The sequence below is a fragment of the Colletotrichum orchidophilum genome, assembly GCF_001831195.1.
Source record: "Colletotrichum orchidophilum strain IMI 309357 chromosome Unknown Scaffold_7.1, whole genome shotgun sequence".
Lineage (NCBI taxonomy): Eukaryota > Fungi > Ascomycota > Sordariomycetes > Glomerellales > Glomerellaceae > Colletotrichum > Colletotrichum orchidophilum.
This window is the reverse complement of record NW_019172963.1, coordinates 561,078-581,760: the sequence shown is the minus strand read 5'-3', so window position 1 is coordinate 581,760 and position 20,683 is coordinate 561,078. Positions and strand designations below refer to the sequence as shown.

At 53.3% G+C, this 20,683-nt stretch overlaps 7 protein-coding genes across 7 annotated transcripts; 5 read left to right on the top strand and 2 right to left on the bottom strand.

The window, feature by feature from the left end:
- Window positions 1-2,039: 2,039 nt before the first annotated feature.
- On the top strand, window positions 2,040-5,317 carry CORC01_01441 (DNA mismatch repair protein MutL; the record flags this gene model as incomplete). The annotated part of the gene is made up of 3 exons (XM_022613096.1): window positions 2,040-2,072; window positions 2,134-2,230; window positions 2,295-5,317. 3 exons carry the CDS (start codon window positions 2,040-2,042, stop codon window positions 5,315-5,317), a joined length of 3,153 nt encoding a protein of 1,050 aa, XP_022480524.1.
- A 354-nt stretch (window positions 5,318-5,671) lies between these two features.
- Window positions 5,672-7,546, bottom strand: CORC01_01440 (uncharacterized protein; the record flags this gene model as incomplete). The annotated part of the gene is made up of 3 exons (XM_022613095.1): window positions 5,672-7,039; window positions 7,108-7,303; window positions 7,389-7,546. 3 exons carry the CDS (start codon window positions 7,544-7,546, stop codon window positions 5,672-5,674), a joined length of 1,722 nt encoding a protein of 573 aa, XP_022480523.1.
- Window positions 7,547-8,879: 1,333 nt separating this feature from the next.
- On the top strand, window positions 8,880-10,579 carry CORC01_01439 (uncharacterized protein; the record flags this gene model as incomplete). The annotated part of the gene is made up of 2 exons (XM_022613094.1): window positions 8,880-9,695; window positions 9,758-10,579. The coding sequence occupies 2 exons, from the start codon at window positions 8,880-8,882 to the stop codon at window positions 10,577-10,579; spliced, it is 1,638 nt and encodes a 545-aa protein (XP_022480522.1).
- Window positions 10,580-10,656: 77 nt separating this feature from the next.
- Window positions 10,657-11,759, bottom strand: CORC01_01438 (electron transfer flavoprotein domain-containing protein; the record flags this gene model as incomplete). Its single annotated transcript, XM_022613093.1, has 2 exons — window positions 10,657-11,400; window positions 11,466-11,759. The coding sequence occupies 2 exons, from the start codon at window positions 11,757-11,759 to the stop codon at window positions 10,657-10,659; spliced, it is 1,038 nt and encodes a 345-aa protein (XP_022480521.1).
- Window positions 11,760-12,513: 754 nt separating this feature from the next.
- On the top strand, window positions 12,514-14,724 carry CORC01_01437 (SWIRM domain-containing protein; the record flags this gene model as incomplete). Its single annotated transcript, XM_022613092.1, has 3 exons — window positions 12,514-12,628; window positions 12,708-13,267; window positions 13,324-14,724. 3 exons carry the CDS (start codon window positions 12,514-12,516, stop codon window positions 14,722-14,724), a joined length of 2,076 nt encoding a protein of 691 aa, XP_022480520.1.
- A 1,854-nt stretch (window positions 14,725-16,578) lies between these two features.
- Window positions 16,579-16,833, top strand: CORC01_01436 (uncharacterized protein; the record flags this gene model as incomplete). The annotated part of the gene is made up of 1 exon (XM_022613091.1): window positions 16,579-16,833. The coding sequence occupies one exon, from the start codon at window positions 16,579-16,581 to the stop codon at window positions 16,831-16,833; it is 255 nt and encodes an 84-aa protein (XP_022480519.1).
- Window positions 16,834-18,238: 1,405 nt separating this feature from the next.
- On the top strand, window positions 18,239-20,268 carry CORC01_01435 (choline/Carnitine O-acyltransferase; the record flags this gene model as incomplete). Its single annotated transcript, XM_022613090.1, has 3 exons — window positions 18,239-18,281; window positions 18,397-20,059; window positions 20,142-20,268. The coding sequence occupies 3 exons, from the start codon at window positions 18,239-18,241 to the stop codon at window positions 20,266-20,268; spliced, it is 1,833 nt and encodes a 610-aa protein (XP_022480518.1).
- Between the last annotated feature and the right edge of the window lie 415 nt (window positions 20,269-20,683).

Sequence of the window (20,683 nt, the reverse complement as noted above, 5' to 3'; positions counted from 1 at the left end):
GGCTTCGGCACGCTTCACCTTGCTCCGGGGCCCTGAGCTGTTCAGAGAGAGAAATCCTCTTCCCTGCCGCCCCCAAGGCCCGATTCCTCAGGGCTCAGGCTGCCCAGGCATCCCTGACCTCCCATGGTTTCCCGAATGTGACATGAAACGTTTTCATGATGTTTCTCCAGCAAATGCAAACGATGTATCTAGGCCGATTGGACGGGGTTGGTTCACCGTTCTTCGGGGTTTAACGGATACTTTCTCACAGTATTGGCACACCGCATAAGCTCAACTGCTGCATCATCAACTCTGAGCTTGCTCATCATTCCCCTCTCGCGCGTTGGTCCATCCTTCGACCTGCCGCTGTTAGAGGCTCCCGATCTTGCCGGTATTAACTACTTATCCAGCAGCGTATTCGTGTGCCTCACTTTCCAAAGGTGACAAAGACTAAGATGCTCAATCTCCCAAACAGCCTCCATCCCAGTAATCTAAATCGAGGCATGAGTGCAAGGCATATTTTCTGCATCTTACCATGCTACGTATGCTACGCACCGAAAAGAAGCCCTCCGTCGTCCGTTATTGCGTCGGGACAAGAAAGCTTGGTCAACTACGCCATGTACATAGCTTGTCGTCTGCTCCGTTTCGCTCCTTTTCGGTTGAATCGATAGTTGATATCAGCGTTACGACGCAGTTACAATCGCCTTTGGCCCCCCTTTGAAACCCCGAGTCCAGGGCATGCAGCTTTTCGATATGGGTTGAACTCGCGGCAGCCATGGAACTTTGGCAAGAGCAGAAAGACACGGACAAGGTGATTTCCAGAGTTGCATTACACCAAGGTCGGCCAATGAGACGATTGCATTGGTGGCATGTAAAAGTCCATCCTGATATCCGCAAGCATGGAGGAGATCTGCTTGAACTCTCATACGTGCAGCGGATATTGGCCGGTGCTCTTCTTTCCCACCTGTCCTGGGGTGTTGGTTCTGGCCATTCGCAATTCCCTGACGACACTTCATCTCGGAGAATCAAAACACAACGTACACTGGACAGTGGGCGGCGCAATGGGATACAGGTTTGGCAGGAAGAGGAAGACAGCGACAAGCAAACAACAAGTCAACGAGAAACAAAATACCATATTGGCTGGCAGCCAGAGTGTATTTCCGGGCACCCTCAAAGCATGGCATTTGCCACAAATACTCAAATATTCACTGGACATCCACTTAGTACATAGTATGGACATGCATTAGTAACCTTGAAAAGTTCTGAATAGGAAACTTGAACTTGATGTCCAATGGAATGTACAGATCAGCGGTGGGGTATAGAGCTTCATCCCGTGCTCCGGTGTTCCCGTCTTCGTCAAGTCAAGCATTTTTATCTCATTTCAATCGTTTCGCCGAGCGTGGAGACCTCAAAGTCCCGGGCAGGGTTGTACCGTTCGGATAGTAAGACGGACATTGCCAACATTCAAAGAGCAAATGCCCCGCACCGACGGGCTTGCGGCTGCAAGGCACATCTTCTTTCGGTTCATCGGCATCCAACCCTCTTCGAGTGGGAACTCTGCTATGCGTACCTTTGCCTCCCCCTAACTTCTCTTACCTGGCCTGCCTAACCTGAAGAACCTCACCTACCTGCCTTGCCTACCTCCAGGTGAGATCAGATACCTTACCTTGGGTGCCTCAATTCACTTCAGGTAATAGGCACGTAGGTAAACAGTGAAGCCGCCAAATGGGAAAGGCGGCTATACTTCGGGTCGTCATGTCTACCACCTGCTGAGTTGTGATCAGGTAAGATTCCTTCGGTGTACGGAGTAAGGTTTCCACTTATTTCCACTTACCCGTCCACTTTACGCGTCTTAATACGGTCAACGCGTCTCACCTTCCTAAACCCCTTGGAGCCATGATATCGGCATTTTCCCATTCCCGCTAAAGGATCTTATGTAAAAAATACCGTTACGGATACACCAAGCGAAGCCGAAAGACCTTGTCCAAAATTGTGTGAGAATAAGCCGAACATGCAAGAATAATTGGGTCACGCATCGAACCTCAGATCATCGCAGAACCATGGCCACAATCAAGCCCATTGAGGGCCGCACAGTAAGTTTCACGCAACCCGTCGTCCACAACGGTCCTCATCCTCGTACTCACATCATTGCAGATTCATCAAATCCAGTCCGGCCAAGTCATTGTTGATCTCTGCTCCGTCGTCAAGGAGCTCGTAGAGAACAGCGTTGACGCCGGTGCTACAAGCATAGGTACGCAAAAGATACTTATCTACATGATTTCCGACTTGATTATGTGACTGACATCTTCGCCCAGATGTCCGCTTCAAGAACCAGGGCCTGGATTCCATAGAGGTCCAGGACAATGGCACGGGCATCTCAACAGACAACTACGAGTCAATTGCCTTGAAGCACTACACTTCGAAGCTTGCAACCTACTCCGATCTGGCCACTCTCCAGACATTCGGTTTCCGCGGCGAAGCCTTGTCATCATTGTGTGCATTGTCTCAGTTCAGCATCGTCACCTGCATGGCGCAGGATGTCCCGAAAGGCACCAGGCTTGAGTTTGAGCCCTCGGGGAACCTCAAGGAAACGCATGTGGTCGCCGCCCAGAAGGGAACCAACGTCATTGTCGGGAGCCTATTTCACAACCTTCCCGTGCGCCGCCGCGAGCTCCAACGTAATATCAAGAGAGAATGGAATAAGGTTATTGCACTGCTGAATCAGTATGCCTGTATCCAGACAGGCGTCAAGTTTTCTGTATCTCAACAGCCCACCAAAGGAAAACGTATTATTCTCTTTTCTACAAAGGGCAACCCCTCTACGCGCGAGAATCTGGTCAACATTTTCGGTGCCAAGACGATGACAGTTTTGGTGAAACTCGATCTGTCTCTACGATTCGAGCCTACCGCTGGGCCTAGCTTGAAATCTGCTGGTCAAGACGAGCAAACTTCTACTGAGGTCCGGGTTCAGGGCTACGTGAGTCGCCCAGCCCACGGAGAGGGTCGTCAGACACCTGATCGGCAAATGTTTTTCGTCAACGGCAGACCTTGCGGTCTACCTCAATTTGCCAAGGTCTTCAATGAGGTTTACAGAGCTTATAATGCCTCCCAGTCACCTTTCATATTCGCGGATATTCAACTCGACACTCATCTGTACGATGTCAATGTCAGCCCTGATAAGCGCACCATCATGCTGCATGACCAGAATCGTATGTTGGAGACTATGAAGGAGGCCTTGTCTTCGCTTTTCAGCTCCCAAGACTACTCCATCCCAGCCGCACAGCAGTCAACACAACGGACACAGACAACGAGTGAGGCACCAATTCTTGAAAACGACAGTTCCGACGATGATGACACGCGCTCGAACCAAGTAGCCGCCGTCCCCATGAAGCCGACGACTCTAAATGACGACGGTGAGCTCAGCACCGAGGATGATGGCGAAGGATCCCACTCACTCGCCAAGCCATCGCGCAAACCCCGTAAAAAGAAGCTAAAAGAGCTAACAACGGCAGAGCTACAGTCTCAAAGCTTGATCAGCCGTTGGGTTGGACGAAAAGCCGACGATCGTGATGTACAACGGCAAAGGGAGACAAGATCCGAAAATTCCCTTGCCGAAGACGATCGCAAAAAAGCTGCGGCTACTTCTCTTGACTCTGGTGCATCTGAATCAGAGGATGATGTGGCCGCGGAAGATGCCGATTATCAAGCAAGTACAGGCAAAGCTCAGTCAAGTACTTCTTTCAGCCAGCCCCAACAAGTCCTTGACTTCAATGCTCGGCTTCTACACGCCGATACAGACTATGGGGCAGACGCTTTGCGGGGTGGTGTCTTACAATCTTCTGATGACGGCAACGAGAGCAGACAAGCCCAGATTCCTGCCATGACACCTATAAGAGCACCAAGAGTTGACCCTTCCACGTCTGTATCAACTCCACGGCTACCTAAGCGGTCGGCTTTTGAAGTTGCAACTGTCTCTATTGGAAACAGCACCGTTACCGGCTCGATGGAACCTACTCCAAAGAGAGCAAGGGTTTCTCAGTCGTCAATAAGCTCAACCCCGGCGGCCACTTCTTTTGGCTCAAGGCTGACCCAGATGTTCTCTGCGAGCCATTCGACGAGGCACGAAAGGATTGTTGGGGCGAGCACTGAGCCATCAGACAACCTCGGCACAGCTGCAGATGCAGACTCAGATGATGTTGGGGCAAGCGACAGTAGCTCGTCATACGAGGTGCCGGCAGATGAGATCACCGTCAGTCATGACGATGGGTTCGAGTCTGCTTCCGATCGACCCGAAGGTTCTTCGAGTCCGATACCTGAACCCGATGTAGATTTACCGAGTCGCAACAAGACTCCGGTGCCAGTAGCAACGGTGGCAACAAATGACGACAATTCGAAGGATGATTTGGTAGCGCAGAACATCTTCGCAGACAACCGGTCGAGTGCTCTCAAAGGGGGGACCAGGCGAAAAGATGCCACTGTGCAGCAGAGGCAAAATGTAAAAGTCAACACAGCCGATTTGCAATCTCGCATTACATCTTGGCAGGCCGAGCTTGGGCGCGTTACCCAACAGCGAGGTCAACAACCCAAGAGTTCAGGCATCGAGGCAATAAAGGCCGATGATGCGGAAGAAGTTCTGTCCTTGATCATCTCAAAGTCGGATTTCGCAAAGATGACCATTGTTGGACAATTCAACCTCGGCTTCATCATTGCAGTTCGACATGCGCCAAACGATCGAGACGGAGACGGGACGGGGGACGACGAGTTATTCATCATCGACCAACATGCGTCGGACGAGAAATACAACTTTGAGAGGCTGCAGTCGACAACGGTGGTACAGTCTCAGAGGTTAGTACGCCCGAAACAGCTAGAACTGACTGCCTTGGAGGAAGAAATCGTCATGGAAAACGTTGCTGCCTTGGACATCAACGGCTTCAAGGTCAGCGTAGATAGCTCAGGCGACCAACCCGTGGGAGCCAGGTGTAAGCTCCTCGCTCTGCCCCTGAGCCGCGAGACAACGTTCACATTGTCCGACCTCGAGGAACTCATTTCTTTGCTCAGCGAACACCATCTTACCGAGATCAGCTATGCCCCTCGGCCGTCCAAGGTGCGGTCCATGTTCGCTATGAGGGCGTGTCGCAGCAGTGTCATGATTGGCAAGGCTTTGGCTCAGCGTCAGATGGAGAAGCTGGTCCGTCACATGGGCGAGTTGGATAAGCCGTGGAATTGTCCGCATGGACGGCCGACGATGAGGCACCTGAGCGGACTAGGTCCCTGGGACGACAGGGGATGGAAGGAAAATGAGTCTCGAGTCGACTGGGCCGAGTATGCTCGACCATGACTCAACGTTGGAGTTTGCAATATCTCGTGCAGGAATTGGTCTTGGTCATATACTGATTCATTCTCTTGCACTTTAATTCACGGTGTTCAATGTTTGTTCAAAAATATCGGCGAGAGGAGCAATTGAATAGTTTACATGCCAAAAGGTAAATCTGATATTGGTATTGGTATCACGGCGTACTCGTCTTCTCTTCGTTACTTTACATTCAATGAAGCTATCCATGCCCTACCATCTTTTCCCACTGGACGTCGTGAAGCCAAACCGTGTTCTCGTATCAACTCCCAAAACAAGTCCGTTATTCTAGATCGGGTTGTCGCTTCCCTTACCGAACCCTCCTCATCCCTACGCCACGCTCTAGTGCGAATAAACGCCCTTCGACCCCGCAAGACCCTCCTCGGCGACCTTGCCACTCACATTACGCCTTCCATAGGCAGACGAGTATCTTTTCTCTGTGAAGTCGTTGCCAGACGATACTTGGCGGTTGCCGCCAATCATGACTGGAGGAGTTGCCGACTTCAGCTCACCGTATGGCTTGGAGTAGAAATCGGCCTCGGGTTGGATGGAGCTGTCGCGGTCGCGCGGCCAGGGCTGAGGGACGAGCGATGAGAGTCTTTCGTCGGCAATGTCGTTAGTACCGCTGACCCTACGAGAGTTGAGGTCTACTTCCGACAACGCTGTGTCCTGCAGCGAGTAATACGGAGTCTTGATCTTGGGGGGCGTCGGGTTGGACTTCAGCGGGTTCGGGTGAGGGCTTTTGCCGATATCATTCTCGAAGTCACTGCCGGCAAGATCGTTCTCGTCGCGCTCTGAGTCGGAATCTGCGACGTTGTATCGCTGGGACAGGGCTTCGTAAGTCTTGGTCCTCGTTTGCTGCTGCGTATTCGCTGCGGTCGTGGCCTGGTCCATTGCGCGGTTTCGCTTCTGAGTCCGCGAAATCATCGAGTCCGTCGCAAACCACGTTTCAGTAAATTTACCTCCAGGTGTCGGGACTGCGGAGGGGAGAGAAGTTCGGGATCCTGCGACATTGGACTCATGGAGCGGTACCTCGGTATAAGACCCGCGGTACGAGGATCGAGGCGCAGACATGCGAGCGTACTCGCTGGCGCCTGCTGTTTGATATTGTGAATTCCCTGGAATGACTTGGTACTGGCGGCTGGGCAGATCGGCACAGGAATTGCGGGTGAAGTTGGAAACGTCTGAGCCGGCGCGCGTTCGTTGAAAAGGGATGCTAGGGGGTCGAGATACGTCCTCATACGGAGCACCTGATCGACGACGACCCTCGAGGGGTGTAGACATTCTCTTTTCGCTGTCGCCGCTCACAGAGGTCGCAACACTGGATTTATTTCTCTTGTGTTTGGCTCGGGAGGTGAGGTGATCCTCTAGGGGGTTCATGTCGGGGGGTAGGCTGGTAATCTTGCGGAACATGATACCAAGCCATATTGAGATGCCGAGGGAGACCAAGTGCAGCCCCCCTGCGCTAATGAAGGTGTAGAAGACGGCCGGGAGGAAATCATCCAGCAGGCTTTGGTCGGCAAGGCGGGTTTTCCAAGTAGCGCCGCTGCTGTTGACATTGAGAGCACCGTAGGCGTAGAGGGGCATAACGCCCAGATCCGAGATACTGGCGAAAAGCTGGTAAGCGGTAGACGAGGCAGGACTGCGGTCTCCAGCGGGCCGGTGAAGGTGGTAAATGGCGTAAAGGCAATGCACCATGGCCACACCAGGCTGTAAATACGCCAGTCAGTTTCGGATGCTTAAAGTTCTGGCGCAGGTAGCCCAGGCAACGAACGAACCGTGATACGCATGACCCAGCCGGCCAAAGTCTCTATATTGTCTAGCAGGATGAGAAGGGCAAGTAGTCCAGCGGCACCGATGAATTCCAGGACCCTCAAGCCCAACTGAACGATGCGCATGTACTTGATCCAGCCCTTCGTTCTAGGACTGAGGGAAACATAGTTGTTGGATCGATGGTTGAGGACCAGATGAGCACTGCAACAGGGTGGATAGTCAGTGTAAGCCGCTCCCAGATAACATTGGCCGTTCTCGCCGGAGGTTATATACCAAGCATACTTACTCGGGATGGCGGTTGAATGTAACTAGAGGACCCTCAGGCTTCGGCTTGCGTGGCTGCGGCTCCCAGCTTGCGCGGGTCACTGCCTTTGGGTCGAACTTCGGCTCTGGAAAACGAGAGTTGTTGCTGACGACGTTGTAGAGGTATGGTTGGTGTGCCATCGTCGCGACACGGCGTTGGTCTTGTCCTTGCTGTGTTCACGGAGAGGAGAGGGAGAGGAATGCGCAAAAAGACTTCGACAGAGATTAGACGGCTGGAATGCCGCCAACTCGAAGGGTCTGTGGTGGTTAGAGTAAGATGTTCGAGGATTCGGTTCCTCTATCTTACCATGCCCGACACGTGAATGAAAGAAGTAGGGGTGGGGGAATGGGCAGTGAAGCGGAGGGCGAGGAAGGACGGTTAAGAGTAAGACAGGGACCAAGAAGCAGAAAAGGCCACAGTGAGGTGAGCAATGATTGGGCCAAGCCAAATCCGTCTTTATTCAAGGCTTGCAGAGATTGAAGCACCTAAGGAAGGGGGCCTTCACATCTCATCGCTACCAGGCCCAGTTGTTTGGTGGCCTAGGTACCCAAATAGGTTGGTTTTCGTTAGGTATCCGTACATCTTGGATCTATTAGTGTTGTAGCGGGCGCGTAGCAGTTGCTATGGCAACTACACACCCCTGCTGTGCGGATGAGGTAGGTAGTCAACCCCAGCGCGCTCAGGCAACCTTGGTATCTGTACCTCATATCCAGTCCCTGCTTGCAGAGGTCATTGGAAGTTGCCTGCCCACCTCGCACTGGCTCGGCGATCATTGATATATCTTACCTATCTGGATCATGGATAGCATATTACCTTAGATATCCACCACTGGCTCCCGAAACCCCAACTTACAAGACAGGGCTGGAAAGACGTTCAAAGCTTGGACCAGGCCTCGATATTAAGGCAGGCAACAGGGCACTTCGAGAGCTAAGGTAAGGTAAGGTATCCGTACCTAACTCTACTGGAGAACCTGCAATCAGGTACAGGTCGATTAGCCATGGCAACTACGGTTCAAGTTCACATAAGCACAATTCGTGCTTTATTCCTTCAACGTTGATTGATTTGACTCTCAAACTGATCAGCTGAAGCCTGAGCCTTGTTATGTCACCCTGCCCATGGGCATTCAATAGCTTTAATAGACCGGAGACGCACCTGAAGGTTCGTTCTTCCACCGCCGAGTGCTTCACATCGGCACCACAACTTGGTCCGGCTCCGACTTCCGGATTCTGGATTTAAATCCGAAAGCTTCCGCCCCGGCGCCTTCCTTTGACTTGACTCACTTGGGGATTTGTATCTGGGCTACGTGGATTGAGCTTCCGTTGAGTTTTCTTTGTCCATTAAGCAAAGTACCTCCAATTTATCATTGGTTGGACACGCAGCTTCCAGCGCGCAAGTCAATGTTGTCAGACCTCGGTAGGTATACACGATCAGATTCAGACCAAATTCTATTCCGAGTTGCTCTCCACCGGTCCTATGATTCTACCCCGATTTTGGGTCCGGCTGAGCCCAGCCTGCAGCCGTCTCCGGACAGAAGCAGGCACCGGTGCTTCTGGGTCGCGCCAGTCGAGTACTGCCCCCCCCGTCGCAAGACAAGTCCGCCAACCCAACTCCCCATTCCGACTGGCCGTTGTTGGCTCCGGTCCAGCAGGCTTCTACTCCGCCTATCGCGTAATGTCACAACTTCCAGAGACCACAGTGGACATGTATGAGTCGCTGCCGGTGCCCTTCGGCCTCGTCCGCTTCGGCGTTGCCCCGGACCATCCCGAAGTCAAGGTTCGATATTTCATCTCGTTACATACTCGACCCGCGCCCACTGCTGACATAGCCCAGAACTGCCAGGACAAATTCCAAGAGGTTGCGAGCTCGCCCAAATTTTCTTTCATGGGCAATGTGTCCATAGGCGACTCGGGCCGTCATCCGGACAGCTGCAATGTGCCCTTTTCCACATTATTGAGGAACTATGATGCAGTATTGCTAGCATATGGGGCCGCCAAGGATAGGACCCTGGGCATTCCCGGAGAATCTAACCTCCAAGGCGTTTACTCAGCTCGCCAGTTCGTAGGCTGGTATAATGGGCTTCCTGAATATGCCGGTTTGGCGCCAGATCTCACAAAAGGAGACGAAGCTGTCGTCATTGGTCAAGGCAACGTAGCCCTGGATGTTGCCAGAATGCTCCTCGAAGATATTGATGTCTTGCGGCGGACTGACATCACAGAAGAGGCCCTTGCTCAGCTTGCAACGTCTCGTGTCAAAAGGGTTCATGTCGTTGGAAGACGAGGTCCAATGCAGGTGAGTAGACGGCTGAAATATGCATATCCACCCAGAGCATATATATTGAACTTTCTATCTAGGCAGCATTCACCATCAAGGAGGTTAGGGAGCTGATGAAGATTCAAAGTGTTGGCTTCCATCCGGCAGACAGCACGCTCATACCCCCTGATATCAAATCACTTCCCCGGCCAGCAAGACGTTTAATGGAAGTGGTGGCCAAGGGCTCTGCGGCCCGCCCAGAGGAAGTTGAGAAGTCATGGTCACTTGACTTCTGCTTGAACCCCGTCGAATTCTTGGCCAGCCAAAACACCCCTGCCGATGTTGGTAGCACCGTATTTGAGAGGACGGAACTGTCTCACAAATTCGACCCGGGTGCTCAGGCACGACTTACCGGTGAAGCCATCACGTTACCGTCGAACTTGGTTTTCCGTTCCATCGGGTACAAGTCCGCTCCTTTACCAGGTTTCAAAGACGCTGGCGTAGCTTTTGATGATCGACGAGGCGTCGTGATGAATGATGGACGCGGCAGAGTTGTTACGTCGGAGCAAGGCGACGCGTCTGAAGCGACGCAGTCCGGGGTGTCCCCCGGTGTCTATTGTGCCGGTTGGGTCAAGCGAGGGCCAACTGGCGTCATTGCCTCGACGATGCAGGATGCATTTGAGACGGGCGACTCCATCATCCAAGATTGGCTATCTGGTTTGCAATTCCTTTCTACGGGTAATGGGGAGCCCGCGGCAGGGTGGAATGGCGTACGCGCCGAAGTTGGCGAATCAGCTTCAAAGAGAATCAGCTGGGAAGATTGGCAAAGGATTGATAGTGCGGAGAAGGAAAAGGGCCGGACTGCGGGCAAGGAGCGGGAAAAGTTCACATCTACCAAGGCCATGCTTGAGGTTCTGTCATAGAGTAGAGCATAGGGCCCCGGAACTTTGCACCATGGTGAAAAGTATAAACACCCGTCTTTATAAACCAATGAACATTGTTACTGCTTGATCTTCTCCGTCAGCTCTGGCACCTTATCGAACAGATCTCCAACGAGCCCGACGTCCGCAATTTGGAAAATAGGGGCATCTGCATCCTTGTTTATAGCGGCAATGACCTTGCTATCCTTCATGCCAGCCAAGTGCTGGATGGCACCCGAAATGCCAACAGCCAAGTATAATTGAGGTGCAACGACCTTGCCAGTCTGTCCAACTTGAAGGCTGTTGTCAGCATACCCGCTATCCACAGCGGCTCTGGAGGCGCCAACGGCAGCACCCAGAGAGTCGGCGAGGGGTAGCATGACCCTGTCGAACTCCTCCTTGGACTTGAGGCCTCTGCCGCCAGAAACAACCCTCCCAGCGGTAGCCAGGTCCGGCCTGTCCGATTTGGCAAGATCCTCTGATACCCACTCAGTAGCAGAGTCAGACTTAGGATCAACACCATCCTCTACTGCAGCTGAGCCGCTGGCAACCTCTGCTGCAGGGAAGGCCGTGCCTCTGATGGTTATGACCTTGATCGCATCGGATGACTCTACCGTAGCGATGGCATTGCCAGCGTAGATTGGGCGGACAAAGGTGTTCTCGCTCTCGATCGAAGTTATATCGGAAATTTGCTGCGAGTCCAGAATGGCTGCAACGCGGGGCATCAAGTTCTTTCCAAAGGCAGTATGTCCAGCGATGATGTGGGTGTAGCCGCCTTTCTTAATGTTCTCAACCAACAGCGGTGCGAAATTCTCGGGTAGACCCTGCAGGAGTTCAATGTTAATCGCAGAACTTTCCGAGTAATTTATATTCTCAACAAAGGGCCTACCTTGTCATACGCGGCGTTATCAATTGCAATGACCTTCTCAACACCTTCAACCTGAGCTGCCTCATCGGCAACACCCTTGATGTTGCTTCCCGCCACGAAGCCATGGATGGATCCGCCCAGTTTCTTTGCCGCAGTTATGGCGCTCAATGAACCGTGGTTCAACTTGCCTTCTCTCTGCTCGAGAACGGCGAGGGTTGACAGCAGGTCTCTTCTCGATGCAGTTCGGAACCCCGAGAATACCATAGACGCGGCCGCAGCCCCGCTGGCAGTGGCTCTTCGAGCAAGGAACAGCATTGCTACGGGTACAAACAAATGCAACAAGCACCAAATTTACTGAGCTCGTTCAGATGAAAAATTGGCGAAGCTCACCGTGAGCTGAGTGACTCGAGGTTGTTATGGAGGATGGCGAGTTGTAGAGGAACGGTTGGACACGGCCCGAGGTAACTAGGCCGAGTTCGCATGAAGCCTTTCTCAGCTGCTAAAGTGCCGTCATCAGTGAAGGCGCTCTCGGACAGGGTCGCCTGGGGGTGAGAATAAGGTAGCCACCGCAACCCACTCGGCTTTTTGTCCCGAGCTCTCGGCCTCAGGATGATAGACAGTAGACTAGGCCCTTGACTTAGTCATACTTCATTTTCTGTCTCTCCAATTCACGTGACCCTGATACGAACACGTGACTACATGGACCCAGCGTCACGCTTCAGCTTTCTCCAGGCGAGTGAATGTGCATTGGATGGATGCACACCTGGAGAGGCCCCAGGAGTAGAGCAGTTCCCCTGGTACCTATCTTCGCGCCAAAATTTCTCCAGATCCAGACGCGACTCCATAACGACCACACCTCATCATCTCTCATCAGAAACCACGCGCTTTTGGAGCGGCACACCCGCAGGCTGCATCATCAATCAGCTAATTCTGACAGTCGCATATCACAGGGTCATTCATCTGTGCGATCAGCATTCCATTTTGCGCGTCGCGCCTTCGAGCTTCTCCGCGCCTTTACAAGAGTCTGGTTGCCCGCTTCCTCCTTAGATCTATCCTGCCACAAGTCATCATGGAGGACCAACCCAATTACGGAATTTCCAACGCAGCATCCCCTGGCAGCAACCCCATTCTTTCGCAACCACCTCTACAACCTGTCGCGCCTAACTCGGGAGATGGAGCTGAAGGTGTGTGCCGCCGTCGACCTCATTGACGCTGCTTTTTGCTGGTACAGTTGCATGGCATCTAACAAGAACATGCTTCCAGATGTCCAAATGACCGAGGGCCCGGTCGCCGAACCCAACATCAAGCAGGATAGCGCGACACCTGCACCAGGCGTTACATCCGATAACCCCCTCGACGCCCCCGATGGCCCCGTGCCCGAGGCTACGCAAGATGAGGAAATGGGCGGTGCCCGCGACGAAGCAAAGGACAGCCAAGCCGCAAAGGGTAGCGATGATGCCGCAGCTGGAAACGATGCGGAGGGACAAGACTCCAAGACCAAGGAGACACTCGAATCCGCGGCCCGAGAACATCTCATCTCGCAAACGCACGCCATCGTTTTACCGAGCTACAGTACCTGGTTTGACATGAACACGATCAACGACATCGAGCGCAAGGCTATGTCCGAGTTCTTCAATAGCCGCAACCGCAGTAAAACGCCAGCTGTCTACAAAGATTACCGTGATTTCATGATCAACACCTACAGATTGAATCCTGTGGAATATCTTACTGTCACGGCCTGCCGACGGAACTTGGCTGGAGATGTTTGCGCTATCATGCGCGTCCACTCATTCCTCGAGCAGTGGGGGCTGATCAACTACCAGGTAAAATCTGAAAGAGATGCGCTGTCTTGGACGCTGAACTGATTGAATTGCTGCAGGTTGATGCAGAGCAACGGCCCTCGCATGTCGGCCCCCCCTTTACTGGCCACTTCAAGATCATTTGCGACACGCCTCGTGGTCTTCAGCCGTGGCAGCCATCTGCCGATGCTGTCGTTTCTGCTGGCAAGCCCAGTACCGATACAGAAAAGAAGGCTGCAGCAACACCGGTTGCCAAGAGCGAGCTCAATCTGGAAGTCAGCCGCAATATTTACGAAGCAAGTGCCAAAGGGTCAAAACTCAACAAGAGCGAACCCAAGACCAATGGCGAAACGCCAGTGACGAACGGTGTTTCGGGTATCGAAGAAGCTACCAAGACCCCAATTGTCAAGGTCAACTGTCACACTTGCGGTATCGATTGCACCAGGCTATATTATCACAGTTCGCAGGCCGACCCGAACTCGAAGACCAAGTACGATGTTTGCCCAAGCTGCTTTCTCGAGGGCCACCTCCCAGGCAACCAGACAAGTGCCCAGTTTACCCGCATGGAAAACCCTACATACACGACCGTCCTTGACAGAGACGCACCGTGGAGCGATGCCGAGATTCTTCGGCTGCTTGAAGGCATCGAGAGAATGGACGACGATTGGAATGAGATCGCGGATCACGTGGGTACGCGGACACGCGAAGAGTGCGTCTTGCAATTCTTGTCCTTGGATATCGAGGGCAAGTATGCGGACTCGGACCTTGCCGTGAATGCGCCAACCGGCCTTGCAATGCTCGGACAACAGGGCGGTCATCTGCCTTTCAGCCAGGCGGACAACCCTGTGATGTCTGTTGTCGGCTTCCTTGCCGGTCTCGCGGACCCTGCCAGCACAGCGGCAGCGGCAAACAAGTCTGCCCAAGAGCTCACGCGTAAGCTTCGCAGGCGACTAGAGGGTGGCAACTCAGAGGAGCAAGCAGTGACCAACGGCAAAGGCAAAGACAAGGATGGTGACTCAATGGAGATTGACATCCGGCAAGAAACGACTACTACTACGACTACGACAACGACGTTGGCGACCATTCCGATGGCTACTATGGGTGCCCGTGCTGCCGGTCTGGTGTCACACGAGGAACGCGAGATGACAAGACTGGTGTCCGCTGCGGCCAACCTCACTCTCCAGAAGCTGGAGTTGAAGTTGAAGTATTTCAACGAGATGGAGGCTATCTTGCAAGCAGAGCGGAGAGAGCTCGAGAGAGGTCGGCAACAGTTGTTCCTGGACCGCCTCGCGTTCAAGCGCCGCGTCCGCGAGGTGCAGGACGGACTCAAGACGGCAGTCGAGACGGGTGGGGAACAAGGTCTTAAGCAGGCTCAGGAAGCAATGTCTGACGGGGCCAATCTCACCTTCCAGGCGGCGTCCGGGGCGAGCGCGGTGCAGCCATTGAGTAGCGGAGGGCCGATCAAGAGCTTTGAGGCTTGATGCGACTCAGCAGATGTTGTCTATGGCTTGGAGAAGACACTGATGAGATGCAGTGAGACGAATGTAACTCTCTCTCTCCCCGGGTGTGTGTGCGTGTGTGTGTGTGTGCGTGCGCGCAGGGGGGGAAGGGGTCCCTGTGTGTTTTGCAAGGGGTTTGGCTTGGTGATGAACAGGGAACGGCACAAATAATTGTGGTGAATTGAAATAGTCTGGGTGATTTTGGGCGTCGGAGGGATTCCAATGACTCGGCGACGTGTTGTCGATTGTTGCAACTGTATTAGATACTTACATTATCCGTTATCTGCCTGCTTTCGCCTTGTGTATGATGTCTATTGAGGATGGTAGGATGAGCGACTGATGGTGGTCGCAAAGCGCGCTACGAAGAACAAGCTTCTTATGTCGGTTCTACCATGGTCAACGGGCGCTGACACATGCTAGCATTGTGCTCTGCATCTGGTGGTGATCTCGTGATGAAGCAGTCTGGTGGCGCAGTTGATGTGTGTTGTCGTAGTGTATAGCTTACTCTCACATGTTGGGAAAGGTGACGACGTTGTAGAATTGCCTGAATTCAGAATCGGTCCAGTGCGATGACACGCAATTGCGGAGTGTCCCAAGGCAGATCTTACGAGAGCTGCATAGGTGAGATTAGGTAGGTAGGCTATGTCTGATAATTGGGCAAGTCACTAGGTAAGGTAGAATTCAACGTGCAAGCAGCATGGCGAACCTAGGTACCTTGTGGGCACTCACGTGGGACTGGTAGTGATGTCTGGATAGAGGCCCTGACAGATGAAGGACGAGAGCGCGATTGAAAGTTACTGAAGAGTGTACTTGACTTGTTTATGGGTCTAATATATCCGGAGCTTTCATCCAATACACTACACTTGAACATGATGCCGAGACGTACGGCAGCGCGGCAGTGGTGCTTGGGACGCTGACCCGCAATGTGCGAAAGGAGAGCGCCGTGACCGTGTTCGTGATCGCGGCCGTGAGCTGGGTTATTGAGGCAGGTGCCCGGGCTGTGGGGCCGTGCTTCAATGTAACGCTTGAGCAAACACATCCAACTCATTTAGGTACCTTATCCATAGGTGTTCCCTTGGTGCCTAAGTCAAAGTGAAAGCGAAAACACCTTTCTTCGGAAGTTTGGAAATTCCCTTCTTCGAGACACTTCGGGAGTCCACCTAAGGTACTTTGCCTCAGATAACTAGGTACCTGGTAAGGTACCGACGGGTCCGTCCGGGTCAGTTGGAGGAGGCACTTTAATCAGTTCGATCCTCCTGTGTTCCAGTCCGGCCTTGTTCGGACCTGCCCTCCTGGAGGTCCGTGCAAAGACTGTTTTGCTGTTCACCCAATTTTGACCGGTTGCATGTTCATTTCCTCTCTCGATGAGTAGCTGAAATTTATTGGTAGGTGTGTTTGACCAACGAAGGGTGCCAAGGAGGCAAGCCCGATCGGATGCACCATTATACCCACCAAGGTAGATGTAGTAATAGCTTGGCGGTTGTGAGTGGGAGTTTCGGCGTTGGGGATGCGACGAGTGCCGGTTGTATGAATTAGACCGACATGTGGCGCTAAGCCGAAAGGAAAGAAGGAAGTCAATTGGCCCACCCGACGATTTCCCGCCCTCTGGTGACAGCATCTCAGAACGTTCCTGATCTAATAGTGAACGAATCAAGACTTTGGACTTTGGAAGCGGAGACCAGACTGGGGTCGTACCCACCGAGGCGGTCGGCACAGTTAATAAGATACTAAAAGTACGGGGTAAAGCCTGCATACATGGGCTGGGTCGTTTCTTGAGCTAAGGTCTGTATCCCTGTCTTACCTCGGCTCAAAGGCCCAACCCACAACCATAATACCATGGCAGTGAAGACGACTAGCCGGCTGCACCGCGAGGCGCCGAGGGACATTGGGCCAGTGAGGGACTTTGAGGAAAAGCGTGCGATCATGGGATCCGGGGTATTGTGCGCGCGCATGCAGCGGGGGTCAAGACTCAAATGCAGTCTGCGGTATGCCGTCTACTCTGTACAGCGCGTGCCCTTTTCCCCCAGGTCCGTCTCCGCTGCTCCGCCGGACGGTCGGGCATCGTGCTCACCGGTCTACAATGAGAATTGAGCCAACGGAAGGGAGAGAGGTCAGAGACCTGGTGTCTGAGAAGGGGGAGAGAAGAAGAATGAATTGCGCCCAGTGTTCTGGGCCATGGCCCGGTTACGCTCGTCATATTACCACAGGACATACCCAGAGGACGCCAGACAGCAGCACGATTCTTTCTTCCTTTCATTTCTTCTCCACCTCTCCTGCTTCATCTCTCGATCTCGCTCTATCTTTCGGTCCCTTGCCATCCTCTCTGTTCAGTGTATCCAGCTTGTTTTCTCTTCTGGATACCTAGGTAGCACAGGGTACCTGTCTGGTACTGCAGTCCCTCCCTAAGGTAGTCACACGGCGCTGAACTACCACACTACCTACCTCACACCGGCCCATCCTTGTGCCAGCCATCCCATCGACAAGACGCAATCCCACGCCATCTCTCACAACCCTACAATAGGACAGGCTCACTACCTTGGCCTCCGTCAACTTCACACACCTCAGCATACATTCCTGTCACCCGGGCACGCTTCCGCTACGAGTCTGGACATCGGTAGCCCGAAGTATCACCAAACCAGTCCTCAACCCCCCCGGTGCTTTCGTCCACAGTGACTGGAAGCAGCTTATAGCGGCTACGACAAGACCCCATACCCCAGCCATTCCCCATAGCCGGACCCCGTACCGAACCGCAGCCGCCTCCTTTGCGGCTTCGCCCCCCTCCACTCCTTCTGCGTACGAATAGGTAGGTACCTACCTACCTTACCTCACTGCACAACACAGGCACCCAAACCTGAGGTGGAATCCACACATCCCTCCTTGTTGTGCTTGACATCGCCCTGGTCCTAAAGGCAATCCCGCGTGGCACCTGCGTTTTGGCTTGTGACAAGCAGCCACTCTGCCACCTCTCCACGCCCAGCTGTCTGTCTGTCTGTCTCCTCCTTCGCTCCGGCTAGCCTCCGCTCCGGCTCCAAACGACTGAATCGCTGCCGTCTGCCGTGTGCCGCGGATCTTTCTGCGGCTACCTTTTTCGTGCGTGCCACCACTGCACTGCACCTATTTTAACACCACCCAACCACTCACACACCACCACACGTCTACCCTTTTCAAGAATTGGTCATGTCGGCCGCATTACGAGCGTTGGAGGCTAGGTCTGCCACGGCAAGGACTTCTTTGAGACATTTGACCTTTAATCGCCCGGTATGTTTGCTGTTGCTCTCCGTCTTTCGTCCACTGTCCTCTCTCTCTTCTGCTGTTTGGCCTCGGCTCAACTCCATCATCCTTGATCCCACCCCGCTCCGCTTCTTCGGCTCCATCCATTGCTTTTCGGGAGATTCTCCCTCTCTCGCACATACTCATACAAACACATATCTATGCCTCATGCTCCGTCTTTCGCACTTTCTAACCACATCTCCTTTCTCCATAGACCTTTACAGCCATGGCTCCTGCAGCAAAGCGGAACAACAGTTCCCTCCCTTCAGGTAAATTGCGACTCCTCAAACGTCTCTGTGTCCCGCGGCCCCTTTCCTCGAACGGCCGTGGATGCCCATTGCTCGGCGCATTGCTGTTGATCCAGCTGACATGGTTCGCGCATAGGATATGTTGAGGACAAGTCCAAGGGCCCCATGTTGAGATTCCAAGACTCTTTGCCACGTCTGCCCGTTCCGACTCTCGAAGAAACGGCTGCGCGCTACATCAAGACCCTCCACCCCCTCCTTTCTGAATCCGAGTTCGCTGTCAGCAAAAAGGCTGTCGAGGACTTCGTCAAGCCCGGTGGTGTCGGCAGCAAGCTGCAGGAGAAGTTACTCGCCCGTAGAGAAGATCCGGCCCACCGGAACTGGCTGTATGAGTGGTGGAACGATGCAGCATACCTCAGCTACAGAGATCCCGTCGTTCCCTACGTGAGCTACTTCTACTCTCACCGTGACGACCGTCGGAGAAGGAACCCTGCCAAGAGAGCCGCAGCCATCACTTCAGCTGTCCTCGAGTTCAAGAAGCAGGTTGACGACGGCACACTCGAACCCGAATACATGAAGAGACTACCCATCTGCATGGACAGCTACAAGTGGATGTTCAACACGAGCCGTGTCGCCGCAAAGCCCGCCGACTATCCCGCCAAATTCTCTCACAAGGAACATAAATACATTATTGCTATCCGCAAAAACCAAATCTTCAAGATCTTGCACGAGGTAGACGGCAAGCAACTCAATGCGTCAGAGCTCGAGCAGCAGTTCAACAAGGTGTACGAGTTGGCTCAGCGAGTCCCCGCCGTGGGCGCTCTGACCAGCGAGAATCGCGACGTCTGGTCAGATGCGCGCGAGATCCTACTCAAGGCCAGCCCCAAGAACGCCGCCTCTCTGGAGACCGTTGAGGCGTCCTCCTTCGTTGTTTGCCTCGACGACGCAGCTCCTGTTACCCTCGAAGAACGTGCGCACCAGTACTGGCACGGCGACGGTGCCAACCGTTGGTACGACAAGCCTCTTCAGTTCATCGTCAATGATAATGCTACGTCGGGATTCATGGGAGAACACTCCATGATGGATGGAACCCCCACTCATCGTCTCAACGACTTTATCAACGATCTCATCTTCAATAACAAGCTCGACCTCTCTGACCCCTCGATTCGCTCCAATCTACCTGAGCCCCAGGTCGTCAAATTTGAAATTACCAAGGAAGTACAGGCCGAGATTGATCGCGCTAGAAAGGACTTCCACGATGTCATTAGCCAGCACGAGCTTGCCGTTCAGGCGTACCAGGGTTACGGCAAGGGGTTGATCAAGAAGTTCAAGTGCTCGCCTGACGCCTATGTTCAGATGATCATCCAGTTGGCATACCACAAGATGTACGGCAAGAATCGCCCTACGTATGAGTCGGCGGCCACCCGCCGCTTCCAGCAAGGCCGCACCGAGACATGCCGAACGGTGTCGGATGCCTCCGTCTCGTGGTGCAATGCCATGGCCGACCCCAACGTCGAGGACAAGGCCAAGGTTGACCTGTTCCGCCAAGCCATTGACTCCCACCTCGAGTACATTACTGCCGCTTCAGACGGCAAAGGTGTCGACAGACACTTGTTTGGTCTGAAGAAGCTGCTCGAGCCTGGCCAAGAACTGCCTGCCATCTACCAGGATCCTGCTTTCTCCTACTCTTCCTCCTGGTATCTATCGTCATCACAGCTAAGCTCAGAATACTTCAATGGGTACGGTTGGAGTCAGGTCATCGACGGCGGTTTCGGGATTGCCTACATGATCAACGAGAATAGGTACGTGTGAATGTCTGCTATCGTCTGCTACACTTCAAACCACAAATGCCGGACACATGGCTAATCATTATCCTGAGTACAGCATCAACTTCAACATTGTCTCCAAGGGCTTGGGTAGTCAGCGCATGAGCTTCTTCCTCAATGAGGCTGCTGGCGAGATGCGCGACCTGCTCATCCCCACCATTAAGCCTGCCAAGGCCAAGCTGTAAAAGGTTTGGAGGAAACCCTCGAAGAGAATGAGCTGTCGTTTTCAGTTTGGACGGGAGGAGAGAAAACTAAATAAGCGTCCCAAGTGCGATCGATCAGCCGTGTGGGTAAGGGCGTGTGGGTGTGTGTTCATATGTGGTTATATGTAGATGACCGGTCGTGTTTTACACCGATACAGTAGAAGCGTCTCTGGCAACCTGATAGACGTGACCGGCGGTGTCGGCACCGCCGCGATCACATTTCAAATTCCCCTTCGCAGTCTTTCCATTTCTCTGGTTCGATGTACACTACAAAGGCACTTTGTTTGCTTGGTAATATCAACCGTATTGTCTCGACAGCCCCCCTGTCTGTCATTCCTCGTACATCCGCGCTCAAAGTGGAAGCAAGACGAGGTGTGTCAATGTATCGAGGTTGGAA